The sequence below is a fragment of the Chiloscyllium plagiosum genome, chromosome 33, assembly GCF_004010195.1.
Source record: "Chiloscyllium plagiosum isolate BGI_BamShark_2017 chromosome 33, ASM401019v2, whole genome shotgun sequence".
In the NCBI taxonomy this organism is placed as follows: domain Eukaryota; kingdom Metazoa; phylum Chordata; class Chondrichthyes; order Orectolobiformes; family Hemiscylliidae; genus Chiloscyllium; species Chiloscyllium plagiosum.
In genome coordinates, this window is record NC_057742.1 from 28,708,068 (window position 1) to 28,734,344 (window position 26,277).

The 26,277-nt window shown below is 41.1% G+C and overlaps 1 protein-coding gene across 8 annotated transcripts in view; it reads right to left on the reverse strand.

Moving 5' to 3' along the window:
* Positions 1-26,277, reverse strand: part of adam11 (ADAM metallopeptidase domain 11) — a 165,265-nt gene that overhangs the window by 90,339 nt on the left and 48,649 nt on the right. For all 8 annotated transcript variants that reach the window (XR_006309220.1, XM_043675211.1, XM_043675210.1 and 5 more), the window contains 3 exons: positions 19,859-19,941; positions 14,791-14,854; positions 870-939 (listed from right to left, as the gene is read on the reverse strand). Coding sequence is in view for 7 of the 8 variants with exons in the window: in XM_043675211.1 (XP_043531146.1) it covers positions 870-939; positions 14,791-14,854; positions 19,859-19,941 (217 nt within the window). In the remaining variant the exon portion in view is untranslated. The remainder of the gene's footprint in view (positions 1-869; positions 940-14,790; positions 14,855-19,858; positions 19,942-26,277) is intronic.

Here is a 26,277-nt window from a genome sequence, read left to right on the forward strand (position 1 = left end):
GCTCCGGTTTCCTCCCACAGTCCAAAGATGTGCAGGTCAGGTGAATTGGCCATGCCAAATTGCCCGTAGTGTTAGGTTAAAGGGGTAAATGTAGGGGTATGGGTGGGTTGCGCTTCGGCGGGTCGGTGTGGACTTGTTGGGCCGAAGGGCCTGTTTCCACACTGTAAGTAATCTAATCTAATATAATCCTTGTAAATCTTTTCTGAACCCTTTCAAGTTTCACAACATCTTTCCGATAGGAAGGAGACCAGAATTGCATGCAATATTCCAACAGTGGCCTAATCAATGTCCTGTACAGCCACAACAAACGTCATTTAGAGTGAAAGGTTGTTTTTGGTAGCTCACCAAGTGTGTATGGTCTATCTATTGATCATTTGTAAAGGAGACACTGCCATTGATATGCACAGAAAAGACATTCTTCTTGGTCAATAAGATGTTTATGAAAGCAACAAAAGCAACCACATTACTAGTCAGGCAGTTATTTTGACTGTCAGGAGCTGTACTGAATACATTTGCTCCCCAGACAGTCTAGAACTCATTATCTACACTCACAGACAGTGATATCAATACAAATGGTGGCATTCAACATGATTTGAACATAAATTCCTTCCAAAACATTATTTTACACAACACGTCCTCCAGTACCAACCTATTCTCTGCCTGCAAAATTCCTTTATCAAATTGCACCCAATGCTCTAATTGAAAAAATGTTCTTAATCAGAGTTGGGCTGTGCAATGTAACAACTCGATGGCAGCTAGAGCAGAGTGAAACATGACAATGGTCAATTTATATTTCGTCCCCTCTCATTTGACACTAACTCAACTAATGTATATCTGTAGCAGAAAATAGTTTAAGAAAAATTCCTTACCAGATGATGTACATCCCACAGGGATCTCAAACCCAGGAGATCTGTATATAATATGAGGTTGTTGATCATGCTATAAGTAAGAGGAGCACAACAATGTTATATCTGAGCAGTGTCGAACATGTTGAATTAACCCTATAACTTGATGAATCTGAATACATTCCAGGACCCAATTTGAGAAGATCTCTATTTATGTGATTATGCATTCTTACATATTTTGCATTCAAAGTGATACTTTGCGTGCAAACATTAAATAATGCACAGCAGGCCATTATTAGATTGTAAGGGTCATTTTCTGCATAATGTAATGTAATGTTAGAGGATAAATGATTCTATTGTTTCACCATCTAACTACTGCAGTGAAATACAATCATAGGAAAACATCTGAAGGAAAAAGCATGCCAGTATTCCGAGGAACCATTCAAAATAAAGCAACTTGTAAACCAGGACAAATTTATCCTAATCCTAATCTAGAAAAATATGAATTTGATCACATTACTGTGTATTGTTGCTGATTAAGTTTTAACATTATCAGAAAGATTTAAGAGTAACTGAAAAGCTTAGAGTCTTGCTCTTATGACTGCAAAGTTTGGATACTTGTAAATCAACTACAAAAGGTCACCACTGGATATCACTATTCACTGGTTTCATTCACTCACAATAGTCTTAAACTGAAATGAACTGTATTTGACCAGAATGATAGTATGAGTTATCAGGAACAAACTTTGCATTCTGATCTAAATCAGAACATTGACAAAAATAGAACTGAGGTAATTTTACTCTATGTTGAAGAACTAATGTCACATTAACACTGTTATTTGCTTAATTAGTTGTTACAATTTTAGGCATGCTTACACCATTTTTTAAATCCTAATTTATGTGAAAAGTATATTGGAGCTAAAACTCAGTTGGCTCAAAAAACATCTGTCACAAAACACTGAAATAGATTGAAGAAAATGTATATTTTACAATCGATGTATGGAACTTCCTGAAAATACAACATCTAGCCTAAATAAAAATTCAGCTACACCATTCTGTGTTATCTGCCATCCTCACTGCCTCGTTTCCTGCTCCCCTTGTGGCTCCTCTAAGGCAGCTGGTGGAATTTAAATTCAAATCAATAAATCTTGGTATTTCTGTTCCAAACTCTAATGTAAAACTATATGCAATTTAAATAAAAGAGTATTTACAGTTTGGTGCACCTGAAACAAAAATTGCCTGCACTTCCTCCTCCCAGACAATCAGTCTGCAGTCTTAACCTATGAAAACACTGGAAAAACACTAGTAATTTGTACTAAATTCAAAATGATATATGTTTGCCAAGGTGGAGTCTGACAATTTGGAGAAGAGTGAAACATTAACTGTTTTCCTGGCCACAGATGTTGCTAAACCCTCTGATTTTCCCCAGCACTTCCTAATTTTATTTAGAGTCTGTCAGTTGTTGAATTCCTAAAATTATACCGCAGATACAGCACACAAGTATAAGTACATCAAATAAGTACACCACAACTTTCACATAAAAATATCTCACATCAATTCTCAAGAGGCCTGAAGAAATTGGAGCAATTCACCAGCTAGTAAAATAAAAACTATTTCTCTTGTCAGATGGTATTCTGAAATGAAGTAGTGCAGAATTAGTGGGAGCAAGAATCTCTTTCTAGGCAAAGTTCTAACATCACTGAAAAGTAACAGCAGCACAGATGGACAATTATGTAATTTTCAAATTGACAGCAGTTCAAAACAGAATTATAATTGTTCAAAGTGTAGCCATTACTTTAAATGAATTACCACTTCACTTAATATAATAAAGGAATTGGATAGATTGTGTTAAGCACTTGCACGTAATTACTTAACATAATACAACATGAGTCAGCACAAAATGGGAGCGCCATGAAACTACCACACTGCAGGAAGTGGGGATAGAAAAGTGTAAAATACATAATGTCACTTTGCAAGGGACTTTATAATACTTACCCATGGCATGTGGCCACATCAGAAATAAACCAAAATTATATTACAGCAAGGGTGATAGTGTAGTAATATTTTTTTTGAAAAAGAAGATTAGATTAGATTAGATTACAGTGTGGAAACAGGCCCTTCGGCCCAACAAGTCCACACCGACCCGGCGAAGCGAAACCCACCCATACCCCTACATTTACCCCTTACCTAACACTACGGGCAATTTAGTATGGCCAATTCACCTAACCTGCACATCTTTGGACTGTGGGAGGAAACCGGAGCACCCGGAGGAAACCCACGCAGACACGGGGAGAACGTGCAAACTCCACACAGTCAGTCGCCTGAGTCGGGAATTGAACCCGGGTCTCTGGCGCTGCGAGGCAGCAGTGCTAACCACTGCGCCACCGTGCCGCCAAGGTGGAGTCTGATAATTTGGAGAAGAGTGAAACATTAACTGTTTTCCTGGCCACAGATAGCAGGTGCTATCAAATGAAAAGTACTAAATTAACAATACATTGACTTTGAGAGACTTTGATATTTGCTTCACTTTGCAAACAACTAATCAGTTAAACTACTGGAATATTCCAATTGTCAATATGCTCAATTGTGGACCATAATTCTCTTTTCTGAGGGTACCCTGGGAATGACCAACAATATGAAACACATGCATTTTGGACACGTAAAGTTTAGATCAGAGTGGTGCTGGAATAGCACAACAGGTCAGGCAGCATCCAAGAGCAAGAAAGTCGACGTTTCGGGCAAAAGCGCTTCATTCGTGACAAAGGGCTTTTGTTCAAAACGTCGATTTTTCTGCTCCTCAGCTGCTGCCTGGCCTGCTGTGCTTTTCCAGCACCACTCTGATTTAAACTCTGGGTTCCAGCATCTGCAGTCCTCACTCTTGCCCATTCTGGACACATAGCTGTGTCTTCTCCCACTCAAAACATTTTAGTACTATTCCTGCCTCCAAAGAAGCTGAGATGCCCAGCATTTTGTTATTATCCTTTATTTGAAACACAGGCATGTTGCTAAGCCTGTTGAGTTTCTCCAGCACTTCCTGTTTTTATTTAGGGTCTCACAGTTGGTTAATTTTCTAATTCACCATATTCTTTGGTGACACTGACTAAATTCCTCTGAGTACATCGTTGCAATGGAAGTGGGCCAGTTGGGAAATATTCTGTGTATCATGTTTTGAAGTAGGAAAGACTGAAAAGTGACTGGCAAAATGATGGAAAAGGGAATCCCAGGAAAATGTATGAGTCTGCAGGAACTGATGATGGATTCAGCACCTCCATCTCCCTGTAGGATATATCTGAAATTGGAAGTGATGCAGTGTGTACTGGTTGGAAGGAGAATTGGCCCTCTCTGAAATTTCATGGCAGTCTCACCATATTGCACATATACCGGGAGAAGGAGCCAAAGATCAAGTCCTCAAATCCATTCCTATCTGAGGGTGTTCATTCAGGCTGAGTTAGGCCGTTAGGAGCATATATTAAACCTGTTCAATGCTGCCTACCTCTGCACATTTCACCATCTTGCAGCATAAAATCTTTTCCATAGTTTTGATGTCTTATTCTGATTGCTATGCATTCAAAATTCAACCTTAAACTAAACTCTTCTTTATCTTGAGTATGATCATTGCCACCATCTTACATCATTCTGCTCACCCATCTCTCTTGTCCTCACTAACCTACTTCTTGTCATCCCAATGAAGAGTGACCAATAGGAGGAAACCTGGCTGGAGCAGAAGAAGGAATCCAGGGACATCAAGGTCAATTGTGTCATCTCTGTTACTGCTTTAGTCTACATGAATCAGGTACCATTGCCTGTTTCAGCAACAGAGAAAAGGCTAAACAACATGCAGTTTTAAAGTATCCATCAAAGCCTCAGGTCACCTCCAAACACTTTACAACTGATTTAGCATTTTTGAAGTGAAAGCAGAAAGTGTTGGAACACTCTGCAAGCCAGGCAGCATCTGTGGAGAGAGAGGTGGAGTTAACCTTTCAGGTCAATGACGTTGAAGGATTATGCTACTTGATCCACTAAATGTTCCAACACTTCGTCTTCACTGTGGATTTCTAGTCTCTGTTATGTATGAAATATGGGAGCACTTTACACATCTGTCTAATGTTGCTTGAGGTACTTATATCCACTTGGAATTCACAATCTTCCAGCTAAGAGATGGCAGCCGTCCCAAATGAATCACAGCAGAAAGTGTTGAGGATGAGACCAAACACCCTCAAAATATATTAAGAAAACTAAACTCTAACTTTTCCTTATTTTAAAGGCAAGTGCCAGGCATTGCATTCTGGATGAAACTTGATTGGCCAAACTACCAGTCTCTAAGCAAAACACACTTTATTCATATACTATAGACAAAAGACAACAAAAAAAAAGAAATTGGAATAACTTCAACTCTACCGGAAAACTTAAAAGAATGACAAAACTTTTAACTACTGAACAGTAACTGTTCCAATAATAGCAACATCTTATAAACACACCCTTGGCAAAGGCAAATTCAGTAAAACAGATCGTCTCACATGCAATTCTAACAGCAAGAAGAGAATCGCCCAGCTTTTAGCTGTAACCGAGAGACGGAAAACATCTTCAGCATGAAGCTTCAAGACTCCAGCTTTTGCAACAGACTTCCAGCTCGGCGAACAGAACCACAGCAACGAGCACCCGAGCTACAAATCTTCTCACAAACTTTGAACTCCAGCAACTGCTACTGAAAAACTAAAACTAGAAATTCTGGTTCTGTGGGAGTCTGACCCCACCCATTCAGGCTGCTTCTATTGTTCCAATGTGTAAAAGAAACTTCAGGCCTCACAAGCTGCTTATTTTACTGGCTCTGCACAGATTGCCCTCTACCTCTCTCTCAACCTTTCTTCATAATAAACCAGACAATGTACACCTCTTAAAGCCATAGTTTTGTCACAAAAGGGAGAGGAGGGAGCTGCATTTTAAGAATACTGAGCTTCTAACCATGTGGTTAGAAGGCAGTCTTAAAACTTCAGGCTACAAGGATGGTTTCATAAGCAATACATAACACTGAGAATTATTTTTTTAAAATGCACAGGCTAACACACCCCTTGAAACTAACTTGGCTGAGATATGCATTGGCTCCTAGTAATTTCAGCAAATGCAAACCACTCAGTCTTGTTTGTAAGGTACCCATTTTCTTGCTGTTTGCATACCTATTTTCAATTATCTAAACTTAAAAGCCACCATGGCTGAACACAATCCATTAGAAGTTATAAAATATAAATTGCCCCCAGCAAAAAGGAATTTATTCTCATTAAAGGCCATATTTTCTCTCTGCACTCCTCCATTCAATTAACTCTTGGAAGTTAGCGGAAAGCTGCATTTCCTCAAACAATTAACATAAGTCATATCCAGATCAGCAACTACAATTTCAGCGAATATCTCAGTTCAAAATCTTAGGGCAGGATTTGGAGATGTCGGTGTTGGACTGGGGTGTACAAAGTTAAAAATCACACAACACCAGGTTATAGTCCAACAGGTTTAATTTGAAGCACACTAGCTTTCGGAGCATCACCGACTATCACCTGATGAAGGAGCGATGCTCCGAAAGCTAGTGTGCTTCCAATTAAATCTGCTGGACTATAACCTGGTGTTGTGTGATTTTTAACTTAGTGGCAGGAAATTGATTTAAAATGCAGGAAAAAAACTGGTGTCATCTTACTTCTGACATGGTATCGCCTTGAGCTTCCCCATTGTTTAATGTGGATAAATGTATGGGTTATCCACTTTGGTGGCAAGGACAGGAAGGCAGATTACTACATAAATGGAATCAATTTAGGTAAAGGGGCAGTACAGAGAGATCTGAGAAGGCTAACAGCATGCTGGCCTTCATAACAAGTGGGATTAAGTATAGAAGCAAAGAGGTTCTTCTGCAGCTGTACAAGGCCCTGGTGAGACCACACCTGGAGTACTGTGTGCAGTTCTGGTGTCCAAATTTGAGGAAAGACATTCTGGCTATTGAGGGAGTGCAGAGAGTGGTGGCTGTGTGGAATGCTCTGCCCCAGAGGGCAGTGGAGGCCCAGTCTCTGGATTCATTTAAGAAAGAGTTGGATAGAGCTCTCAAGGATTGTGGAATCAAGGGTTATGGAGAAAAGGCAGGAACAGGATACTGATTAAGGATGATCAGCCATAATCATATTGAATGGTGGTGCAGGCTCGAAGGGCAGAATGGCTACTCCTGCACCTATTGTCTATTGTTGTCAACGACAGAGCAAATAATTCACTGCATACTACTCCAATAAAAAGCAAGCTGTATAAATGTAATGTAGATAAACACAACCTTTATTACTAACAAGGTGAAGTCTATTCCTTATTGGACAAACATATGTGTTTCCCACTCAAACAGAACCTTATCCAGCTTCCTTCTATTTGCATGAAATCCATTTTACTGCAGGTACTCGTAACTAGACAGTAATAACACCGCGAATTGGTTAATGCACCCGTCTCTGCCTCTCTCCCTCCACTGAAACTGCCTGACCTGCTGAGTATTTGCAAGCTCTGTTTGTATTTCAGATTTCCAACACCTGCAGTATTTTGCTGTTTTAATCATTCTGCATGTTAAGGTACTATGTTTTGCACACAAAGTGCTATCTGGGAGTCCAGCCAAGTTGACAACATTTGGCAAGTTGTTTCAGTTAGCAGTTGTCAAATCTGATCTCTGGCATTGCAAAGCTTGGGCAATGTCCTTTGTGGAGACTTCTAATTGCATTTCTATTTTTTAGATTAGATTACATTACAGTGTGGAAACAGGTCCTTCAGCCCAACAAGTCCACACCGACCCGCCGAAGCGCAATCCACCCATACCCCTACATTACCCCTTACCTAACACTACGGGCAATTTAGCATGGCCAATTCACCTGACCTGCACATCTTTTGGACTGTGGGAGGAAACCAGAGGTGAGGAAACCGGAGCACCTGGAGGAAAACCCACGCAGACACGGGGAGAATGTGCAAACTCCACACAGTCAGTCGCCTGAGGCGGGAATTGAACCCGGGCCTCTGGCGCTGTGAGGCAGCAGTGCTAACCACTGTGCCACCCACATTTCTTGTGGGATCTGTCTGGGAGAAGTCTAGGTTCATAGTAATTGGTTTCCTTTGTATTTCCTTCCACTTCATATTGTGCCTTTTCTGACTAACGTGCGCTCTAGTGATGCTTCGTTGCTGTGGTTAGTGATCCTCTGAAGTGACAGCAGTTAGATAGTTCCAGAAGGACCCATGCTGTTTTGTAGTAGCAATGCTGCTCTAGTAATTAAACACTTCAACCATAAACCCAGATCTACATGAATTACGAGACTTGTCGTATTCAAAGCTGTGTTCTACTATCTTGTTCAAAAGGCAGGCAGAAAGAGGAGCATGTGTCTCTCATTAATTTCTAAGCATGATTAGTTCAGGCTTCAGTATGATGTTCCGTAAGGACAACGAACTGGACCATGCACATTCTGCTGCAGATAGTGTTCATTTAGATCTGTTTCCATGCATTCCTTTGGTCTTACTCAGTTATCTGACAGGCTGGGTCTTCCCCTTCCCAATTCACTAATGCTCTTTGTGAAATTTATGGATCTGAAAGCAAATGTGGTTCAAAGAATTAACAGGGGTTTCTCAGGGAATGGATATATGGTTCAACTCTTCCATTCAGGTTGTTTATTTTGATCATGGCTACGTCCTCGAATGTATGCATAATTTGAAAAAGGCCATGCTGGACACGGTGGGCTTTGTCAAACAGCTTTTGGAATATTGTGCAATATCAGGTATTGCATTTTGGTAACCTAGACAAGGACAAGACTTATACAATTAACGGTAGGGTCCTGGTAGTGAGGTACAACAGAGACACCTAGGGGTTCAGGTATGCAATTCTTTGAAGTTTGCGTCACGTATAAGCAGGTGTTCAGCACACTTGCAATGCTCAGGCCTTTGAATATAGGACTTGGGACGTCATGTTGTGGTTGTACAGGACAATGGTGAAGCCTCTTCGAGAGTACTTTGTGCAGTTCTGGTCTCCCTGTTATAGGAAAGATATTATTAAACAGGAGAGGGTTCAGAAAAGATTTACCAGGATGTTGCCAGGAATGGAGGGTTTGAGTAATAAGAGCAGACTGGAAAGACTGGGACTTTTTCACTGGAGATGAGGAGGTTCAGGGGTGACCTTATTGAGGTTTGTAAAATCATGAGGGGTACAGTGAATGACGAGGGTTTTTTTTTCCCCTAGGATGAGGCAGTTCAAAACTAGAAAATATTTGCAGGGAAGTGGGCCAAACATTTTTGTTTAGGAACATGGTCGAAGGGACTGGTTGGACCGAAGGGTCTGTTTCCATGCTGTATGACTCAGCTGTGAATAGGACAGATTCTGTCCTACAAAAGATGTAGACCAGTTCTGGTGATGTTATAATCAAATCTGATTCAGGGCTAACCCATGGCAAAGGCGTCGGAGTGTTCAACATCACACCAGATTGGTAAAAGGATGGACAGGGTCTGGGAGATATCCAGCAGATACAAAGATTTTTTTTTCTCTAGCTAGTTAAAGATAGTTTTATTATTGGACACTTCTGGGATCCTGTGTGCCTGTTCTGAAATCTGTGAAGGGCATGATGTGTAAGGGTGGAGAGTGTAGTGCTAGAAAAGCACAGCAGGTCAGGCAGCATCCGAGGAACAGGAGAATCGATGTTTCGGGCAAAAGCCCTTCATCAGGAATAAGGCTTGAGGGCCGGGGAAGGGTGGGGGAGCTGAGAGATAAATGGAAGGGGGTGGGGCTGGGGAGGAAGGTAGCTGAGAAAGTGATTAGGTAGATGAAGATGAGGGAGAAGGTGATAGGTCAAGAGAGGAGGTTGGAGCGGATAGGTGATAGACAGGTTAGGAGGGCAGTGCCGAGTTGGAGGCTTGCGATTGGGATAAACTGGGGGGAGGAGAAATGAGGAAACTGTTGAAATCTACATTGATCCCATGAGGTTGCAGGGTCGGGTGGTAAAAGTTTGGCGATGGTGGAGGCCCAGGACCTGCATTTCCTTGGGAGGGAGAGTTGAAGCCATGGGGCAGAGAGGTCGGTTGGTGTGAGTGTCCCAGAGATGTTCTCTGAAAGGATCCACAAGTAGGCGTTCTGTATCCCTGATAGGAGACCACATCGGGTGCAATGGATATAGTAAATGACTTTGGTGGAGGTACAGGTAAATTTCTGTCAGACGTGGAAGGATCCTTTGGGGCCTTGGATGGAGACGAGGGGAGTGGTGTGAATGCAGGCTTTGCACTTCCTGTGGTGGCAGAGGAAGGTGCCAGGAGTGGGGTGTGGGCTAGTGGGAGGCATGGACCTGACGAGGGAGTCGTCGAGGGAATGGTCTCTCCGGAATGCTGATGGGGCGGGTAGGGAAATATGTCTCTGGTGGTGGCGTCCATTTGTGAGGGAGGGAAGTGGCGAAGGATGATGTGATGTATATGGAAGTTGGTGGAGTGGAAAATGAGGACTGGGGTGGGGGGGGTGTGGCCTTTCCATCACCTGAAAGATCTATCTGCTTCACCCTCCTATCACCTTCTCCCTCACCTTCTTTCTCAGCTACTTTCCTCCCACTCCCATTTATCTCTCAGCAGCCCCCGACCCACAAGCCTCATTCCTGATGATTCTCCTGCTCCTCGGATGCTGCCTGACCTGCTGTGCTTTTCCAGCATGACACTCTCAACTCTGATCTCCAGCATTTGCAGTCCTGACTTTCTCCTCTATGATGTGTAAGGGTGTCAGTCTCCATATCCAGCAAAGTAGTGAGGGCCTAGTACAAAGCCATGACTCTATTGAGACTGGTTGTTTAACATTTGTGCTAGGCGTTATGAAGGTACAGGTCTCCTCCTCGTACAGTCACAGATTCATACAGCAAGAAAATAGAGACTTTGGTCCAACCAGTCCATGCCGAATATAATCCCTCACCAAATTAGTCCCACCTGGCTGCTCCTGGCCCATGTCCCTCCAAACCTTTTCTATTCACGTACTTATCCAAATGGCGTTTAAACAATGTAACTGCACCCACATCCGCCACTTCCACAGGAAGTTCATTCCACATGCAAACCACAGGATATTAGAGATACATCAATACTTTCTTGACCTGTGATAGAAACCTTGAGATGTGTGTACTGGGATCTTGAAATAACCTCACAGGGATCTAATTAGTACGATCTGAAATGGACAGATGAGATGATGGGAGTTTGGGTGTGGGGAGTGCTGAAGGGGACGGGTGGTAGAGGCAGAGACGATCAGAGTTCATTTCTCAGACAGCGGCAAAAAACACATTCACGGGATAAAAGATAGAATGACGCTTTTCCTCACGGTCTCTTACAAAACAATCGAAGCTCTGAGCATGCATCGCATTGGGGATCCAAATACACTTCTTCAAAAATATGCTGGGCATTACGGCCAGACTGTGTCTGGCAAAAAACAAGCCCAATGAATTTTCTGGCCAGTTCCACCCCATTTACGTGTGATTTTGAGTTAGCCAGAAATCACCCTTTCTCCTCTAAGCGCTTGAGGTATCACAGCCGTTGTCAGCATTATATTGGAGTCATTAATACAGATGACCCTTTCAGGGATCACTAACAAGGTTAGCATTCTTCATTTTTTCCCTGACCATTCAACAATTTTTCTATTTTCCTAAGACCTTCGCAGAGTCTGACAGTCTTAACTCTTACGAAATATAATCCTGTCTGTATGTCTGCCTGCACTGCAGTAACCTAATTACTATGTCAGTTCATTGCCAAGTCAACACTGCAGTAAATATGAGCTATGACACTAAAGTGACTGTGTTTTCAATGGTTTGCCATACATCTTGATTTATTTATACTGCATGCTGGAGAGTCTTGTGTTAGTTACTAAGTTTAACGATGGGTGACAACGATAAAATGGTAAGGCACGTTACTAGGTGCTGTAACATTTAAACTACAATTATAAATAGATCAGCATATTTGGATTTTCAATGTTTAACTGGGTCGAATGTTTGAAAAGATCTGTAGCTCGGGTTGTGGATGAGGTTGTAGATTCGTTCACCGAGCCGGTGTAACTTCTGCACTGACAATGTCACCTAGCGAGGTGACGAAATGTCTGCAGATAAACACAGCAGCTCAGCAATCAAATCCACAATGTCATTTAACTGGCTGTTCTAATAAAAGCATCTGGTAGTATTGCTGTTGTCTGGTGGCACAATTTTAATTCGTAGGCCAGGATCTTCTCCCTGTGAGCTAACTATTTTGATTGGCATTAAAACTGCTTTATTTCAGGAAGAGGGGGCTCAAGTGGACAATAATTAAAGTGAGGCTGAGACTTAGCTATGATTTTATTAAATGGTAGAGGTGGTTCAAATGGCCAAATACTTTCCTCATGTCCTCTTTCTCGTTATCTTATGTTAACCCAGAAACCTATGCACTGTCAATTTATGTGTGAGGGCTAGATTTGTGTGATACTGGGTAAACTCCACAGGCCTTTAAAAACAACACGTGTAATCCAGATATGGAAATCCTGACCCATTTCTCATAAATCCCAGTATTGTTGGCAAAACGGCATGATCATGCAGGTGGTAAAGCTTGACTCAACAAGGCCATTTGAAGTTAATGCTGAGTTCCAATAAGCAGAAGTCTTGCTGCTCTAATGGCCTCAATCTGTATCATGGGCACTATGATCTTGAGAAGGAAGTGTAAATGCTTATAATGGGTGGTTGGGCTTGTTTGTGTGTCATTATCTGAAGTGACTTAAATTCCAAATCCTTTAGAAATGAAGTTAAATTGCAGCTCTTTTGAGTAAAAAAAAAGCAGATATCCACTGCCAAGGGAATTGATTAAAAGGCCATTTGTTGTAGCTCAAGGCAAAAAGAAATCATTATTCATCTGTTCTTGCAAATTCAGTGGACTTAATTGTTGCCATTTCTCAAGAACTATTACTACAACGGAGCTCATTATGATTACTTGGCTGAAGTTCAAAAGCTTCAAGACTACTTATTTCAGTGGGGTGGGGGGCCTCTACATTCAGAGTTTAATTCATGGATTTAAGAAGCTATTAAAGGATTAGCTGTTTTCAATGTGCTAAGTGAGTAGATCTTTGTTAATTTTGGAAATTATTGAGACTTTGTGAGAATTTTACATTTTTTTATGCGCATTTTTACAATATCAAGTGTGAATGTGAATCTTGAAGATTATTGGAAGTTGGTTTACACTCATCTCCACAGGAGATGGTTTGCCTATAGTGGCAAAGGATATATATGAGGAAGGGGCATAGAGGTATTACTGGAAGTGGATAGGAGGTAACTTGAGGGAGGGAGGGAAAAGGGCAAATGGGCTTTTAATATAACTAGGCCAAAGTCTTAGAGAACCAAGATTGGCCTTCTAATAATTCCTCATTAGCACTCACCCACCTCCAAAAATAGCAAGCTCCCATCCTAGAGATTCAATCCCTGCATCCCTGAACTGAAATTATGGCAGGTGGGGGCACTTTTATAGAAGACGGTTCTGCCAAGCTGAGAAAATTTCTGACTCAACCTTCCCGCCTCGTTGGCGAAAATCCAGCTCAAAATGTTTACCTGGTTGAGCTTTCAGAATCCTGTGAAATAAGGGAGCCAAGTCTCCAAACAACAATGCAAGATGTTTATTTACAAACTGCTGGAGATTCAAATATCTCAATACATTTTCAGGTGCATCAGACATTCGAATCTCTAGATACATTTTTAACCCAGAGAACTCAGGCATGAGTTCATAAAATCTTCAACAGATTAGGGGTGTGCTGTTGGAGGTTTACCATCTAAAGCTTGTATGCACAGGTAAGCTTCCAGTTGCTTGTTCAGCCAGGATCAGCCTGCTCATTTGGGCCTTGGTATACAGGATTATCCAAAACTGGCTGGGGACAGTTCAGCTTTTCGGTGGCAGATGTACAATAAGCCAGACTGCGTGGTCATTCATTACTGAAAGCAGAGCCAAATGGTGAGACAAGCAACATAACTAATCAGTATAGCTAGTGTTGTCTCATCTGCAATATATGTGAACACCATTCTATACTGAGCAGTAATTCCAATAGTGTTGAAACCTTGGATAGATGAACATGCCCCATCAAATGTTATGTCTTGCAGCAGACGGTAACCCAATCTAGGATCGCAATCTTCAACCAATTGAAATGACATATGCAATTCAATTTGCAATATATCAGTAATTTTGATACTCTAGATTTCCAGGTGATACTTTGCTTACTAGACCTACTTGTAATTAATTCCTTACTTCGGATGTTAGCACATGGATCATTCACACATAGATTAGCTGCTGTGAGGACAATGCTCTCCAAGTTGCTGAGTGACAGCTCAGTATAGTCCAGAGACCACCTCCCTTGCTACTTTTTTTTAAACTAATCTCACAGGAGCCAATAAAGTTATTCTGTTAGATGCTGAAAAGGCTAGACAAAGAAGCAGACGTTGATAGTGTGGTGCAGAAAAAGCACAGCAGATCAGGCAGCATCAGAGGAGCAGGAGAATCGACGTTTCGGGTATAACCCTTCATTAGGAATGAGGCTTGTAAGGAAGCAGATGTATTGGGACATATTTCTTGTAAGGCACAAGGTGAACTTATTCTGTTATCACTAAAGCAAGATGAGTACTATCAGAATGACCATGCCATTTCTCAGTACAGTCTCCAAGAACAACATTTGTTATGCAATTATCAAAGAAAGATTTTTCCAGCTCACCATGCTGCACTACTTCAGATCTTACCTTTCAAGGAGACACTCAAAACAATTTGAAAGACAGATTCTTTTACCTACTTGTAATGGCTAGAGCTCCAAAGAAAATATTTTACTGGCACAACATTGGACAGATGGAGAAAGTTATTGAAGATCTGACATGAAGATCTGACATAAAGATCTGACATAAAGATCTGACATAAAGATCTGACATAAAGATCTGACATAAAGATCTGGGCTTACCTGATCGGTTTTGCCGTGCATTACTTCAATAACGTAAGTGAAGTTTCCATCATTAAACACACCACTAGAGAGAAGGAATTCATAGTTAGGTATTAGCTCAAAGTATATTCACAATCCTGACTGATCTCTTGTAGGCTGAATGTGTTAGAAATGTTTGCATTAATAGAAAACCTGCTTTTATCTTTAAAACGCAGTCCTTCTTTATAACCTCTATCTGTTTTTTTAAAAATTAGTAATTTCTTTTCCCGGGACCTTTTGTTCCTCCTATAAATCATTTTGGTCACTTCTGTATATCGGCATACACTCACAATGTTGAAATCCATCTTCCCCAGGTACCAACTCTTGATCAAGTATAGCATTTATGTAAACTATATTTTCAATAAATCATTTTATGTTGAAGAGAATCCACAGTGAATTGAGAGATACATCATAATTTACAACCCAAGTAAATAATGTACACTGACTAACAACAGCAAGTGTGGGAGTTCACTCAAAGATCGATTATTCACACTGGTCATATCCTAAATGGCTATAACAGAAGAAACCTATTTTCCCTCATCCTACTTAACTCGTCTGCAGCTTTTCACACAATTGACCGCACCAATTCTTCTCTGGGTTGGAGTTGCTTTATCTGCTAATCATAGCCAGAGAATGAGCTGCACTAGCTTAGAAATATAGATACAAAGGAAAATGGGAGCAGGGGTATATAATTCAAGCATCCTGAGACTGTAAACCCTTGTTTTGGACCCCATGGCCAGAGGAAACATCATCCCTGTATCCAGTCTGTCCAGCCCTGTCAGAATTTTATATGTTTCAGTGAGATATCCTTTTATCCTAAACTCCAGAGAATATCAGCCCTAATCTCTCCTCATAAGACAAAGCTAGCATCCCTGGAAGCAGCCTCTAGAAACTTTGCTGAACTCCCTTTATTGCAAGTAGACCTTTTCTTCGGTAAAGAGACCAAAACTGCACACAACCGTCCAAGTGCTCTCTCTCCCCAAGTCCCTGTACAGCTGCAGTTATATGTTCCCGCTCCTAGACTCAGACCTTCTTGCAATGAATGTCAATGTACCATTTGCCTTTCTAACTGTGTGCTGCACCTGTAAGCTTGCTTCCAGTGACCCATGTACAAGAATGCTCAGGTCCCTTTGTGTGCCTTTTAAAAGAACATTTTTCAATCTATTTAAAAATTACTCTGTCATTCGGTTTTTCCAAAAACAGACCCTACCATTCAGTTTTCCCAAACTAAGTTGACAACTTCACACTTAGCCAAGTTATACTGCATCTGTCATGCACTCGCCCACTCACTCAATTGGTCTAAATCACCTTGAAAGTTCTTTTTACATCTTCCTCGCTACTCACAATCTCACTCTGTAGTCATCTGTAAATTGTAAAATATTACATTTGATTCCCATCTAATCTATTGATATATGCAATGAACAGGTACGGACCAAGAACTGACTCCCACTTCTCACAGGGTAAAAACAATGACTGCAGATGCTGGAAACCAGATTCTGGATTAGTGGTGCTGGAAGAGCACAGCAGTACAGGCAGCATCCAAGGAGCTTCGAAATCGACGTTTCGGGCAAAAGCCCTCCCACTTCTCACAGCCTTCCACTCTGGGAAAAAAACTATTTATTACTAATCTCAGTTTCCTGTCTATGAACTAGTTTTCAATCCATGCCAAGTATAATACCGCCAAGTATATTACCACCAACATTATGTGTTTTGATGTTGCCTACTAATCTCTTCTGTGGAACTTCATCTCAGGCTTTCCAAAAAGCTAAAGAGACCACACCGACGGAATGTCCATCATTAATTCTACAAGCCACATCATCAACAGACTCTAGTAGGTTTATCAAAACATGATTTCCCTTTCTTAATTCCATACTGACATTGTGTAACATTGTTGTGTTTTTCCCTGTCCTGTTAGCACATCCTCCATAATGGAGTCCAGCATTTTCCCTTCCACTGATGTTAGGTTAACCAGTCTGTAATTCCCAGTTTTCTCCCTCATTCTTTTTCAAAAAAATATTACTATTGCAGTTACATCTGCCCCTCCAATCTGCTGAGATTGTTCCAGAATCTACAGAATTTTGGAAGATGACGAACAATGCACCCATACTTTCCAGCTCCATCTACTTTATCTACCTAAATTCTAAACTTCTCCCAATCCTTTGGCTTGTTATCTTTTTCTAGCAACTTTATATGAATCCTCATTAGATCTAATGCTATTCTTTGTTTCTTTTGTTACCCATAGTTAGAATAATTTCCTTTTGTATAATTTTTGCAACACGTATTTATTCTTCAAATATTAACCTATCTAATTAAGGTCAGGAGAAAGTGAAGACGGCAGATGCTGAAGATCAGAGTCAAAACATGTGGCACTGGAAAAGCACAACAGGTCAGGCAGCATCCAAGCAACCCCACCGCCCTGTGGTCAACCACTTCAACTCCCCTTCCCACTCCACCAAGGACATGCAAGTCCTGGGCCTCCTCCACCACCAAATCCAATCCACCCAACACCTGGAGGAAGAACACCTCATTTTCCACATTAGGACACTACAACCACACGGCATCAACTTCGATTTCACCGATTTCCTCATCTCACTGCTCCCCCCCACCTCATCCCAGATCCAACCCTCTAACTTGGCACCGCCCTCTCAAACCGTCCTACCTGGATCCAACACCCCACCCCCCTCAGCCCAATAGCAACAGAGACACGGAGGAGCAGATTGGGAAGCAGATTTTGGAAAGGTGCAGAGATAACAGGGTTGATGTCATGAGTGAATTCAACTTCCCTAATACTGATTAGAACCTCTTTTCTGCAAATAGTTTGGATGGCACAGATTTTGTCAGGTATGCCCAGGAAGGATTCCTGGCTCAATACATAGATATGCCAACTATAGGGAAGGCCATATTGAATTTAATGTTTGGCCTCTGCTTCATCCATCCCCCCCATATTTTGTCACATAGCACTGGCTTCAACCTTGGTCATTCACAGCTCCTAATCTCCCTACAATCTCTCCATGCACAGTCATTATCACCTCTTTATTGCTACCTTTGCTTCTGGAGCCATGACTCACCTTCTCTCAGCCCAGTATAAATACCTCCCTATTTCTCCCTTTTTTTTAGCTTTGACAAAGAGTCAGTTAGACTCAAAACGTCAGCTCTTTTCTCTCCTTACATATGCTGCCAAACCTGCTGACAATTTCCAGTGTTTTCTCTGTTAGTCTTACATCAGTGGTGAACAAATTATTGGAGAGGACTCTGACAGACAGGATTATGATTATTTGGAAAAGCATAGCTTGATTAGAAATAGTCAGCATCACTTTGTGAGGGGAAGGTCATGCCTCACAAGCCTTATTGAATTCTTTGAGGACGTGACAAAATATATTGATGATAGTAGAGCAGTGCAGATGGTGTATATGGATTTTAGCAAAGTGTTTGATAATGTTCCCCATCGTGGGTACACTCAGAAAGTAAGGAGGCATGGGAAACAGGGAAATTTGGCTGTATACAGAATTGGCTGGCCAGATATGACACAGGGTGGTAGTAGATAGAGACTATTCAGCCTGGAACTCAGTGACCAGTGGAGTTCCACAGGGACCTGTTCTCGGACGTCTGCTCTTTGTGGTTTTTGGAAAGGATTTGCATGAGGAAGTGGCAGGGTGGGTTAGTAAGTATGTCGATGGCACGAAGGTTGGTGGAGTTGTGGATAGTGTGGAGGGCTGTTGTAGGTTGCAACACGACATGGACAGGATGCAACGCTGGGCTGAGAAGTGGCAGATGGAGTTCAACCTGGAAAAGTGTGAAGGGATTACAGGGTTAAAGGTCGGTTTCTAGGCAGTGTGGAAGAACAGAAGGATCTTGCCGTACACATCCACTGATCCCTCCAAGGGCAGAAATGGTGATTACAAGGAGGAATAATTTTGAAGTGATTGGAAGAAGGTTTAGTGAAGATGTCAAAGGTAGGGTCTTTATGCAGAGAGTGGTGGGTGCTTGGAATGTACTGCCAGCGGTGGTAGTAGAGTCAGATACATTAGGAACATTTAAATGACTCTTGGATAGGTACATGGATGATAGCAAAATGAAAGGTACGTGGGTTAGTTTGATCTTAGAGTGGCATAAAAGGTTGGCTCAACATTGAGGGCCGAAGGACCTGCGCCATGCTGTACTGTTCTATGTCTCTTCACAGATACTACCAGATCTGTTGAAGTTCTCCAGCAATTACTTTATTTTGTTGAGTAGCATTTTTAGAGAGCCAATGGAGTGAATTATGTAACATGACAGCAACCCATCTGTTACTCTACAATGTGTGTATGCGTGTAGAATTTGTGTGTGTGTAGACTGTGTCTATTGGGCATCCCAGTATCAGTGATGGACAATTTATCACCATATTTACATCAATTTCTCATTGGAACATCAAAACTAGTAACAGTAGGAGGCCATTTGGCCCTTCAAGCCTGCCCTGCCATTCAATATGATCATGGACTATCCTCTACCTCTATGCCCTATTCCTACTGTCTCTCCAAATCCCTTGATTTCATTAAAATCTAAAAATATATCAATCCTCTAAACCCTTCCTGTTCCTATACCAATCCACATGCCTTTTAAAATGTTGTAATTCACCATTCCTCAGGCAGCTTGTTCCATACACGCATCACCCTGTGTAACAAAGTTTGCCCTCAGGTCCTTTTTGCAAGCTAGGTGGATTAGCCATGTTAAGTGCAGGGTAACAGGGATAGAGTTGGGGGTCAGGTCTGAATGGCATACTCTTTGGAGGTTTGGTGTGGACTCAATGGGATGAATGGTCTGCCTCCACACTGTAGGACTTCTATGATTCTGCTGCAGCATTTTCTGCCAGTCAGCCACCTTTGCAACTCGGCTGGATGTTGAGAAATACAAATGCTAAAGAGGTCCTGCTATCTAACACAACAGGATCTCAGTGCTCCAATCACATCCATGCTTTCTCCTTGCATGTGTATCTCCCTGTCCCTCCACCCAATAGACATAAACAGCCAAAGCCTTTGTGGCACAGAGGTGCATCCTTGGCAGTTTTACTTACCTCAGTCCATGACATGTTGACATAGCCACAAAGGAGTTGGGGTTTCCTCTGATGTTTCCATGGTAATAACAATGTTCACTGCCCTGAAAAACAACATCAATACCACTCTGGTTAGTGCTAACCCTGCTCTGCAATAGGCTTGAAGCTAGTAAGTGTAAAACTGGACAGTGGGAGAAAGTGAGGACTGCAGATGCTGGAGATCAGAGCTGAAAAATGTGTTGCTGGAAAAGCGCAGCAGGTCAGGCAGCAACCAAGGAGCAGGAGAATTGACATTTCAGGCATAAGCCCTTCTTCAGGAATCAAACTGGACAGTGACCATTCTAAGACCTCACTCGACAGCAGTCTATTTTCTTCAACCCCCTTTATCCTTGTGCTTTACTCTTGTTGTGATGGAGGTCACAAATGGATTTTCTTTTGGAGGTCAGTACCAGTTGGATGTGGACTGTATGCCTGTTACAACAGGTAGCTAGAAATCAGACTATATTCTCAAAGAACGGCCATTTTCTCTGAAATTCAGGTTAAAGTTGCACTGATCTGAATAATTCAGCAGAGATAAATAGGAAACTAAGTGACATTTGCAAACTGTCAAATTGCTATGAGGGAACTAAAAACCGGAGTTATGGGCTGGGCAGAGGGAAGAACTTAAATTTGGTTTTGGGCAACAGTGCAAAAGCAAAACAATGTTCAACTTTACACACCACCAGACTTTCTTTTTCATTGATTCCAGTGATTGTCCACTCTAGTTTTAAGGCAGATTAAATAAATTAATTTGATGTACATGATAACCCACCTCAGCTCCAACAATACTTTACAACTGAGAGCTAAGCAGCTGGTTGACTTGACATGGCAACCCCCACCATTCCCTTTTCTACCCTCATTGCATCTCTGATCACTGCCTGAAGTTTGGAATTTATGCAGGGGATAAACCTTGCTGCGAGAAAGGTTTGCATTTATATAGCACTTTTCATGACCACAAAATGTCCCAAAATGCTTTACAATTTTCACACAGAGTTTCTACTAAAGTCAATGTGATAATGACCAGAGGAATAACTCCCCTGCTGTTCTTTACAATAGCTTCATGAGACTCTTTATGGCCACTGGAGAGGGCAGGCAGGCAGGCCTGTTTAATAAAAGGCAGGAGTAGCACTCCATTAGTACTGCACGGGAATGTTGGATTTGACAATTGTCTTAAGCCCGAGAAAGCAATCTGAACCTACAACCTTCTCATCAAGGACAATGCACTTCCAGTGAAACCACGTCTCTCTTGTATCACTCGAAAGCACGAGGGTTTGCAGCAACAGTGAACAGCTTTCACAGGTCAGAGAATTTTCAGTACATCATAAGATGCGTTTCAAGCATAACACGTCAAAAGAGCTTTACATCCTGTGTTTTTCTTACAGTTCTAGTCCTTGACTATGAATTCTGAGTGTGAAATGATTTTGTGATAGATCATGTGGACTACATTTCTCTCAACTCCTTGAAAAAAAAGGACTCAAATTATAAGTTCAAGCAGATGTTAAGTTAGTAATATCAATTTTTGAGGGAGTTAGTAATATTTTACAGAGAGAAAATCTATGTACCAAGCTTTAATATAATATCTATTCATTATTCATATATAACATACAGGCCAATTAATCAGCTCATCTTCATGTGTCTGATAATGGACTTCATACCTTGCAAAGTGCTTATTGATTATGATCATAAATCGGTTTCCCACAACTTTTGTGAGAACATACAAAGTTATCTATTTTAGAAGGAAATACACAAAAACAGAATAAGTTCTGAAAATCCAAAAGGTGGGATTCAGAGGGGCCCTGGTGTCCCTCTACATAGGTCAAAGGAAGTTATCATGTAGATACAATAATCAATTAGAAAGCTTTTTGTTAAACGAGATTGTCATGAGTAAAAGAAGTCTTAAGGCTATTGCATCAGGCAGTGCAGAGGGTACTGTATACAGTTTTGGCCTTAATACACAAGAAAGGTTATACTTACCTTAATGCAATTGAATTAATTCTTGCAATGAGAAGATTCTCCTGAGGAGAGATTGAGTCGTCTACGGCTATGTTTCTGAGCATTTAGAAGAGTGAGGAGTTATCTTATTGAAACATGTAAAGTTCTTCACAGGTTTGACAAGGTAGATGCTCAAGTGACATCTCTCTGAGTGAAAAGTCAAGAACTAGGGCCTTGGGGCTTACATTTTCAGAATGAAGAGTTTGCCATGTGGAAATTAGATACTCCAGAAAGTAGTAGACGCTCAGTCGTTGAATAGATTCAAAATAGAGATCACCAGGTTTTCAATATCTATAAAGGAATTAAGTCAAATGGGAATAGTGTGGAGTCAAGTTAGATCCAGCGTGATTGTATTGACTGGTGGAGCAGATACAAAGGGCAGAATGGTCTCTTCCTATGTCTATTTCTTACATTCTTAACTGGAATTGATGTTTTAATAGTGTGCACAATAGAAGGACAAACAAATCACATTCAAGTGTTAAGCACTTTATCACAAGTAGCACAATTTTCAATAATTCTGATGGGTCCCCATGCTTAATAAAATACATAGTGCATGTTCATAGTTTATTGTCACTGAAATCCTTCATCATGAAATATATAAAGCTCATTGCCATGTCTAGACTACTATTAAATTTATAATTTATTATCCCACCACCAATATCAGGCAATGTGTTCAGATTTTCGTCAATAGTGCATTTTTCAAGGTGGAAACCATCAGTACTGGGGAGTGGCAAACAACAATGTCGTTCAAACCACATATTCCATATTATCATTTGTAAATAACCCATTTGTAATAAGAGTCATATTTTAAAGTCATGAAAATTTTTTTGCAATACAGTTTTGATTACATTTTGCACTTTCAAAAGTATGATGGTGAGGAATTGGTGTATCCACAGAATGTTTGCATGTATTTGAAAATGCACAAAGTGACTGAGATTTGAAAAAAATAAGAATAGAAATTTCTGGAGAAATTCAGCAGGTCTAGCAGCATCTGGGGAGAGAAAAGACAATTAAAGTTTCAGGTCAAGATTCTTCAGCAATGTCTGTGTTTTTCTTTGTTTCAGATTTCTGGTATCTGCAGTTCTTTGTTTTATGACTGAGATTGATTTGTTTGCTAACAGTTAGTGTATACGTGACTGAATTGCACTTTGAAAAAAATGACTGACTTCAGAGAAAATAACTTGGTTATCGACACAATGTTTTGATGCTTAATTCATTCCCCCTTCGACAAGCGGAAATCTTTCACACTGACAACTCTGAGAAAAAAACGTATAGCACAAAATGGAAAAGCCAAAAGAATCCGTGATTGCCTGGAAGACTGAAATCATGCATTCAGATTATTTCTGAAAATGTGTTGCTGGAAAAGCGCAGCAGGTCAGGCAGCATCCAATGAACAGGAGAATCGACGTTTCTTCCTGAAGAAGGGCTTATGCCCGAAACGTCGATTCTCCTGTTCCTTGGATGCTGCCTGACCTGCTGCGCTTTTCCAGCAACACATTTTCAGCTCTGATCTCCAGCATCTGCAGTCCTCACTTTCTCCATTCAGATTATTTGTAGCTTTCCGACATTAAAATAAAAACAAAGAAATCCATAGCAGCCAATGAAGTGTCTCCTCCCAAATATTGCCTTTGCTATTCCCTTTACCGGTCTTAACAGACTTACTGTGCATTCCTAGAATTTTATAGTTCCAATTCAGGATTTGCAATGCCTTCTGCATCAATCTTTTTGCATCCTTTTTTAGATAGAAGATAGGCTTATGTGCTAAGTTACAATTGGTACTGTAAAAAGAAATCTACCAGACACAGGTCAGAAGAGTGATGTACCCTCTCCACCTCAGCATCACCAATGGCACTCAGGAAGCTTGATACCATCCAGGATAAAGCAGCCCGCTTGACTTGCACACCATCCACCACCTTCAATATTTACTCCCTTCACCACCGGCCAGAGTGGGAGCACTGTTTACCATCTACAAGATACATTGTGAGAACACACCGAGGCTCCTTTGACAGCAAGTTCATGGGGAAAATCATCACCTGCAATATTGACCTCCAGGCCACTCACTATCCTGACTAGGAACTATGCTGCCGTTCCTTCACTTTTGTTGGGTCTAAATCCTGGAACTCTCTTCCCAACAGCTCTGCAGGTGTTCCTACATCCTCAAGGAATGCAGCAGTTCAAGAAGATAGCTCACTACCACTCCCTCCAGGGCAGTAAGAGATGGATAATAGATACCAACCTATCTCAGCGCTACACCATCTTATGAGAAAAATGTTTACATCAACATAGTGTCTGAAAGAACGACTTCTTTGGATCAGAAAAGTATGAACTTGCTTTTACTTGACACTAATGAGCTCATTCATAAAAAAACTTTCTATTTCCTGTTTGAACCTTCCTCGACAACAGCTGTTGTCAGCCTGTGGCTGTTGCATCAAATCCTTTGCAAGGTTCCCACAACACTGTGTTACATCCTACCAGCAAGCACTTTATTTTCTTATTTTCTTTAAAGGCAGTTTAATCTCTGTAATTAACAACTGAAGAGCTAATAGCTAAACAAAAACGATGTCACACAGCTGATTAGGGCTTTGAGACAGTAGCTCTGAGAAAGTAGCTACAGCATTGGGTCTTCTTTCACAGCTGAATTAGTCTGGATTAGAACTGTCCCGTTTCTCAAAAGGGATTCCCCTCTCCAATTGCCATCCTTTTCAAAAAAAATTACTACCACTACAGATTCACAGAATAAGGAGAAATAACCTTCTCCATATTCCATTTCATATTTCTAATTAACTAAATTCTAATCAAGTGACATTGCAGTCACAACTTATAGCCACAAATATTTTATGCTCTGACCCAAGAACATGCAATTCACTGGAGCGTTTTGGACAATGTATTTGCAGCTCTTGGATTCTTGCTGACAGAAAGTGATGTACATGTTAATTTTACTTCATCTGTGTTTCTGGCAAAACCAGAAGAGAGACCAAAATGATGGCATTTGCTGTTTATGACAGGCAAGGTGTCCTCAAACAATGACAAAGTTCAATGTGGTACGAAAGGAGTGCAGCACTGTCAGAAGGGTGACCTTTCAGAGGAGATGTTAAACATAGGTCCTGTCACAGGCAAAGCAGAGATTAAAGATCCCATGGCACTATTTGAAGTACAGTGACAGAGATTTTTCCAAGCCAGTATGTCACAAAAAAGACTATTCCTGCACATGCACAAAAATAAACTATTATCTGGTCATTACTACATTGCTATTGGTGGGATCTTGCTGTGTACAAATAGGCTATCATATTCCTCGTATTTCCAGAGTGCCTTTCAGCAGAATCCATTATGGCCTGAAGGATGTGGCCTTTGGCAAGATTTGTGGCAGTGATTTGAATTTTTCACTAGGCAACAGAGAGCTGCTAATTCAAGGAGAATTATAGCTTGGTTAACTTCAATATCCACCTCATTAATATTAAGCTATCTTACCAAACTCAGCAAACACGCCAGATGTTGCAAAAAATTGACTTGTAACCCAGAGATGGACACCTGGCGAACTGCTCACTGCTAGCTCCAAAATGGCTTCTGTGTTGGACATAGGCATGTCAGATTTGGGTCTGTAATCCTGGACTGGCTTCCATGTGCCACCCAAGCCTACCCAGTAAACCTTAGCTTTGTACTAGCATGGAAAAGTGGGCTCCATATGTCAGAAGTAGGAAGTAAGTGAGGCACAAAGAGGAGTTATCAAGAATATCCCCTGGGAAGCCTGTACAATGGGGCAAGAGTACAATGGCGCAATTGGGAGTGCTGCTCATTGGGAGGCAATGATGACTACTTTGGTGCATCTTTTGGAAGAGACTAAGTGAGACACAGAGGGGTTGCAAGATAAGTTAAGGTTAAGCCTAAAGTGGTAGCAGAATAACAGGCAAGATGACGAATGCTAAATGACTGGAGTTTGTGAAGGTTTAGTACCGAGGAATAAAGAAAAGAAAGGAGGTATGAGAACAGGCAGGGTAAAGAGAAAAGTGAAAAAGGTGGCAATAGAGAAATGGACTCAGGACTAGGAATTGCAGCTAGAAAGATAGTCAAGATAGTCATAACCTTTAAATGTAGGGAAGCATCAACACTTGGAAATATTTAAGTGAAGTTAGGAGATAATAAAGCTGATCCAAGTTGAGTGTAATCACTGTAGGCCAAAGTGGATGAGTGAAAACAAAACAACAACAATGAGCAGAATATTTCCAAAAATGTCAATATTTTCTATGACCATATTGAAGAGAGCAGCTGCTGGCATCTCAATGTCCATTTGACAACACAACTAAAACTCGTGTCAGTGGATGGATCTCTGCGAATCGTTGCTGATAAATCCAAAATTGGCAAAAATGAAATGTCACTTCTTCATCCATCAAATTGTCAGTGAAGAATTAACT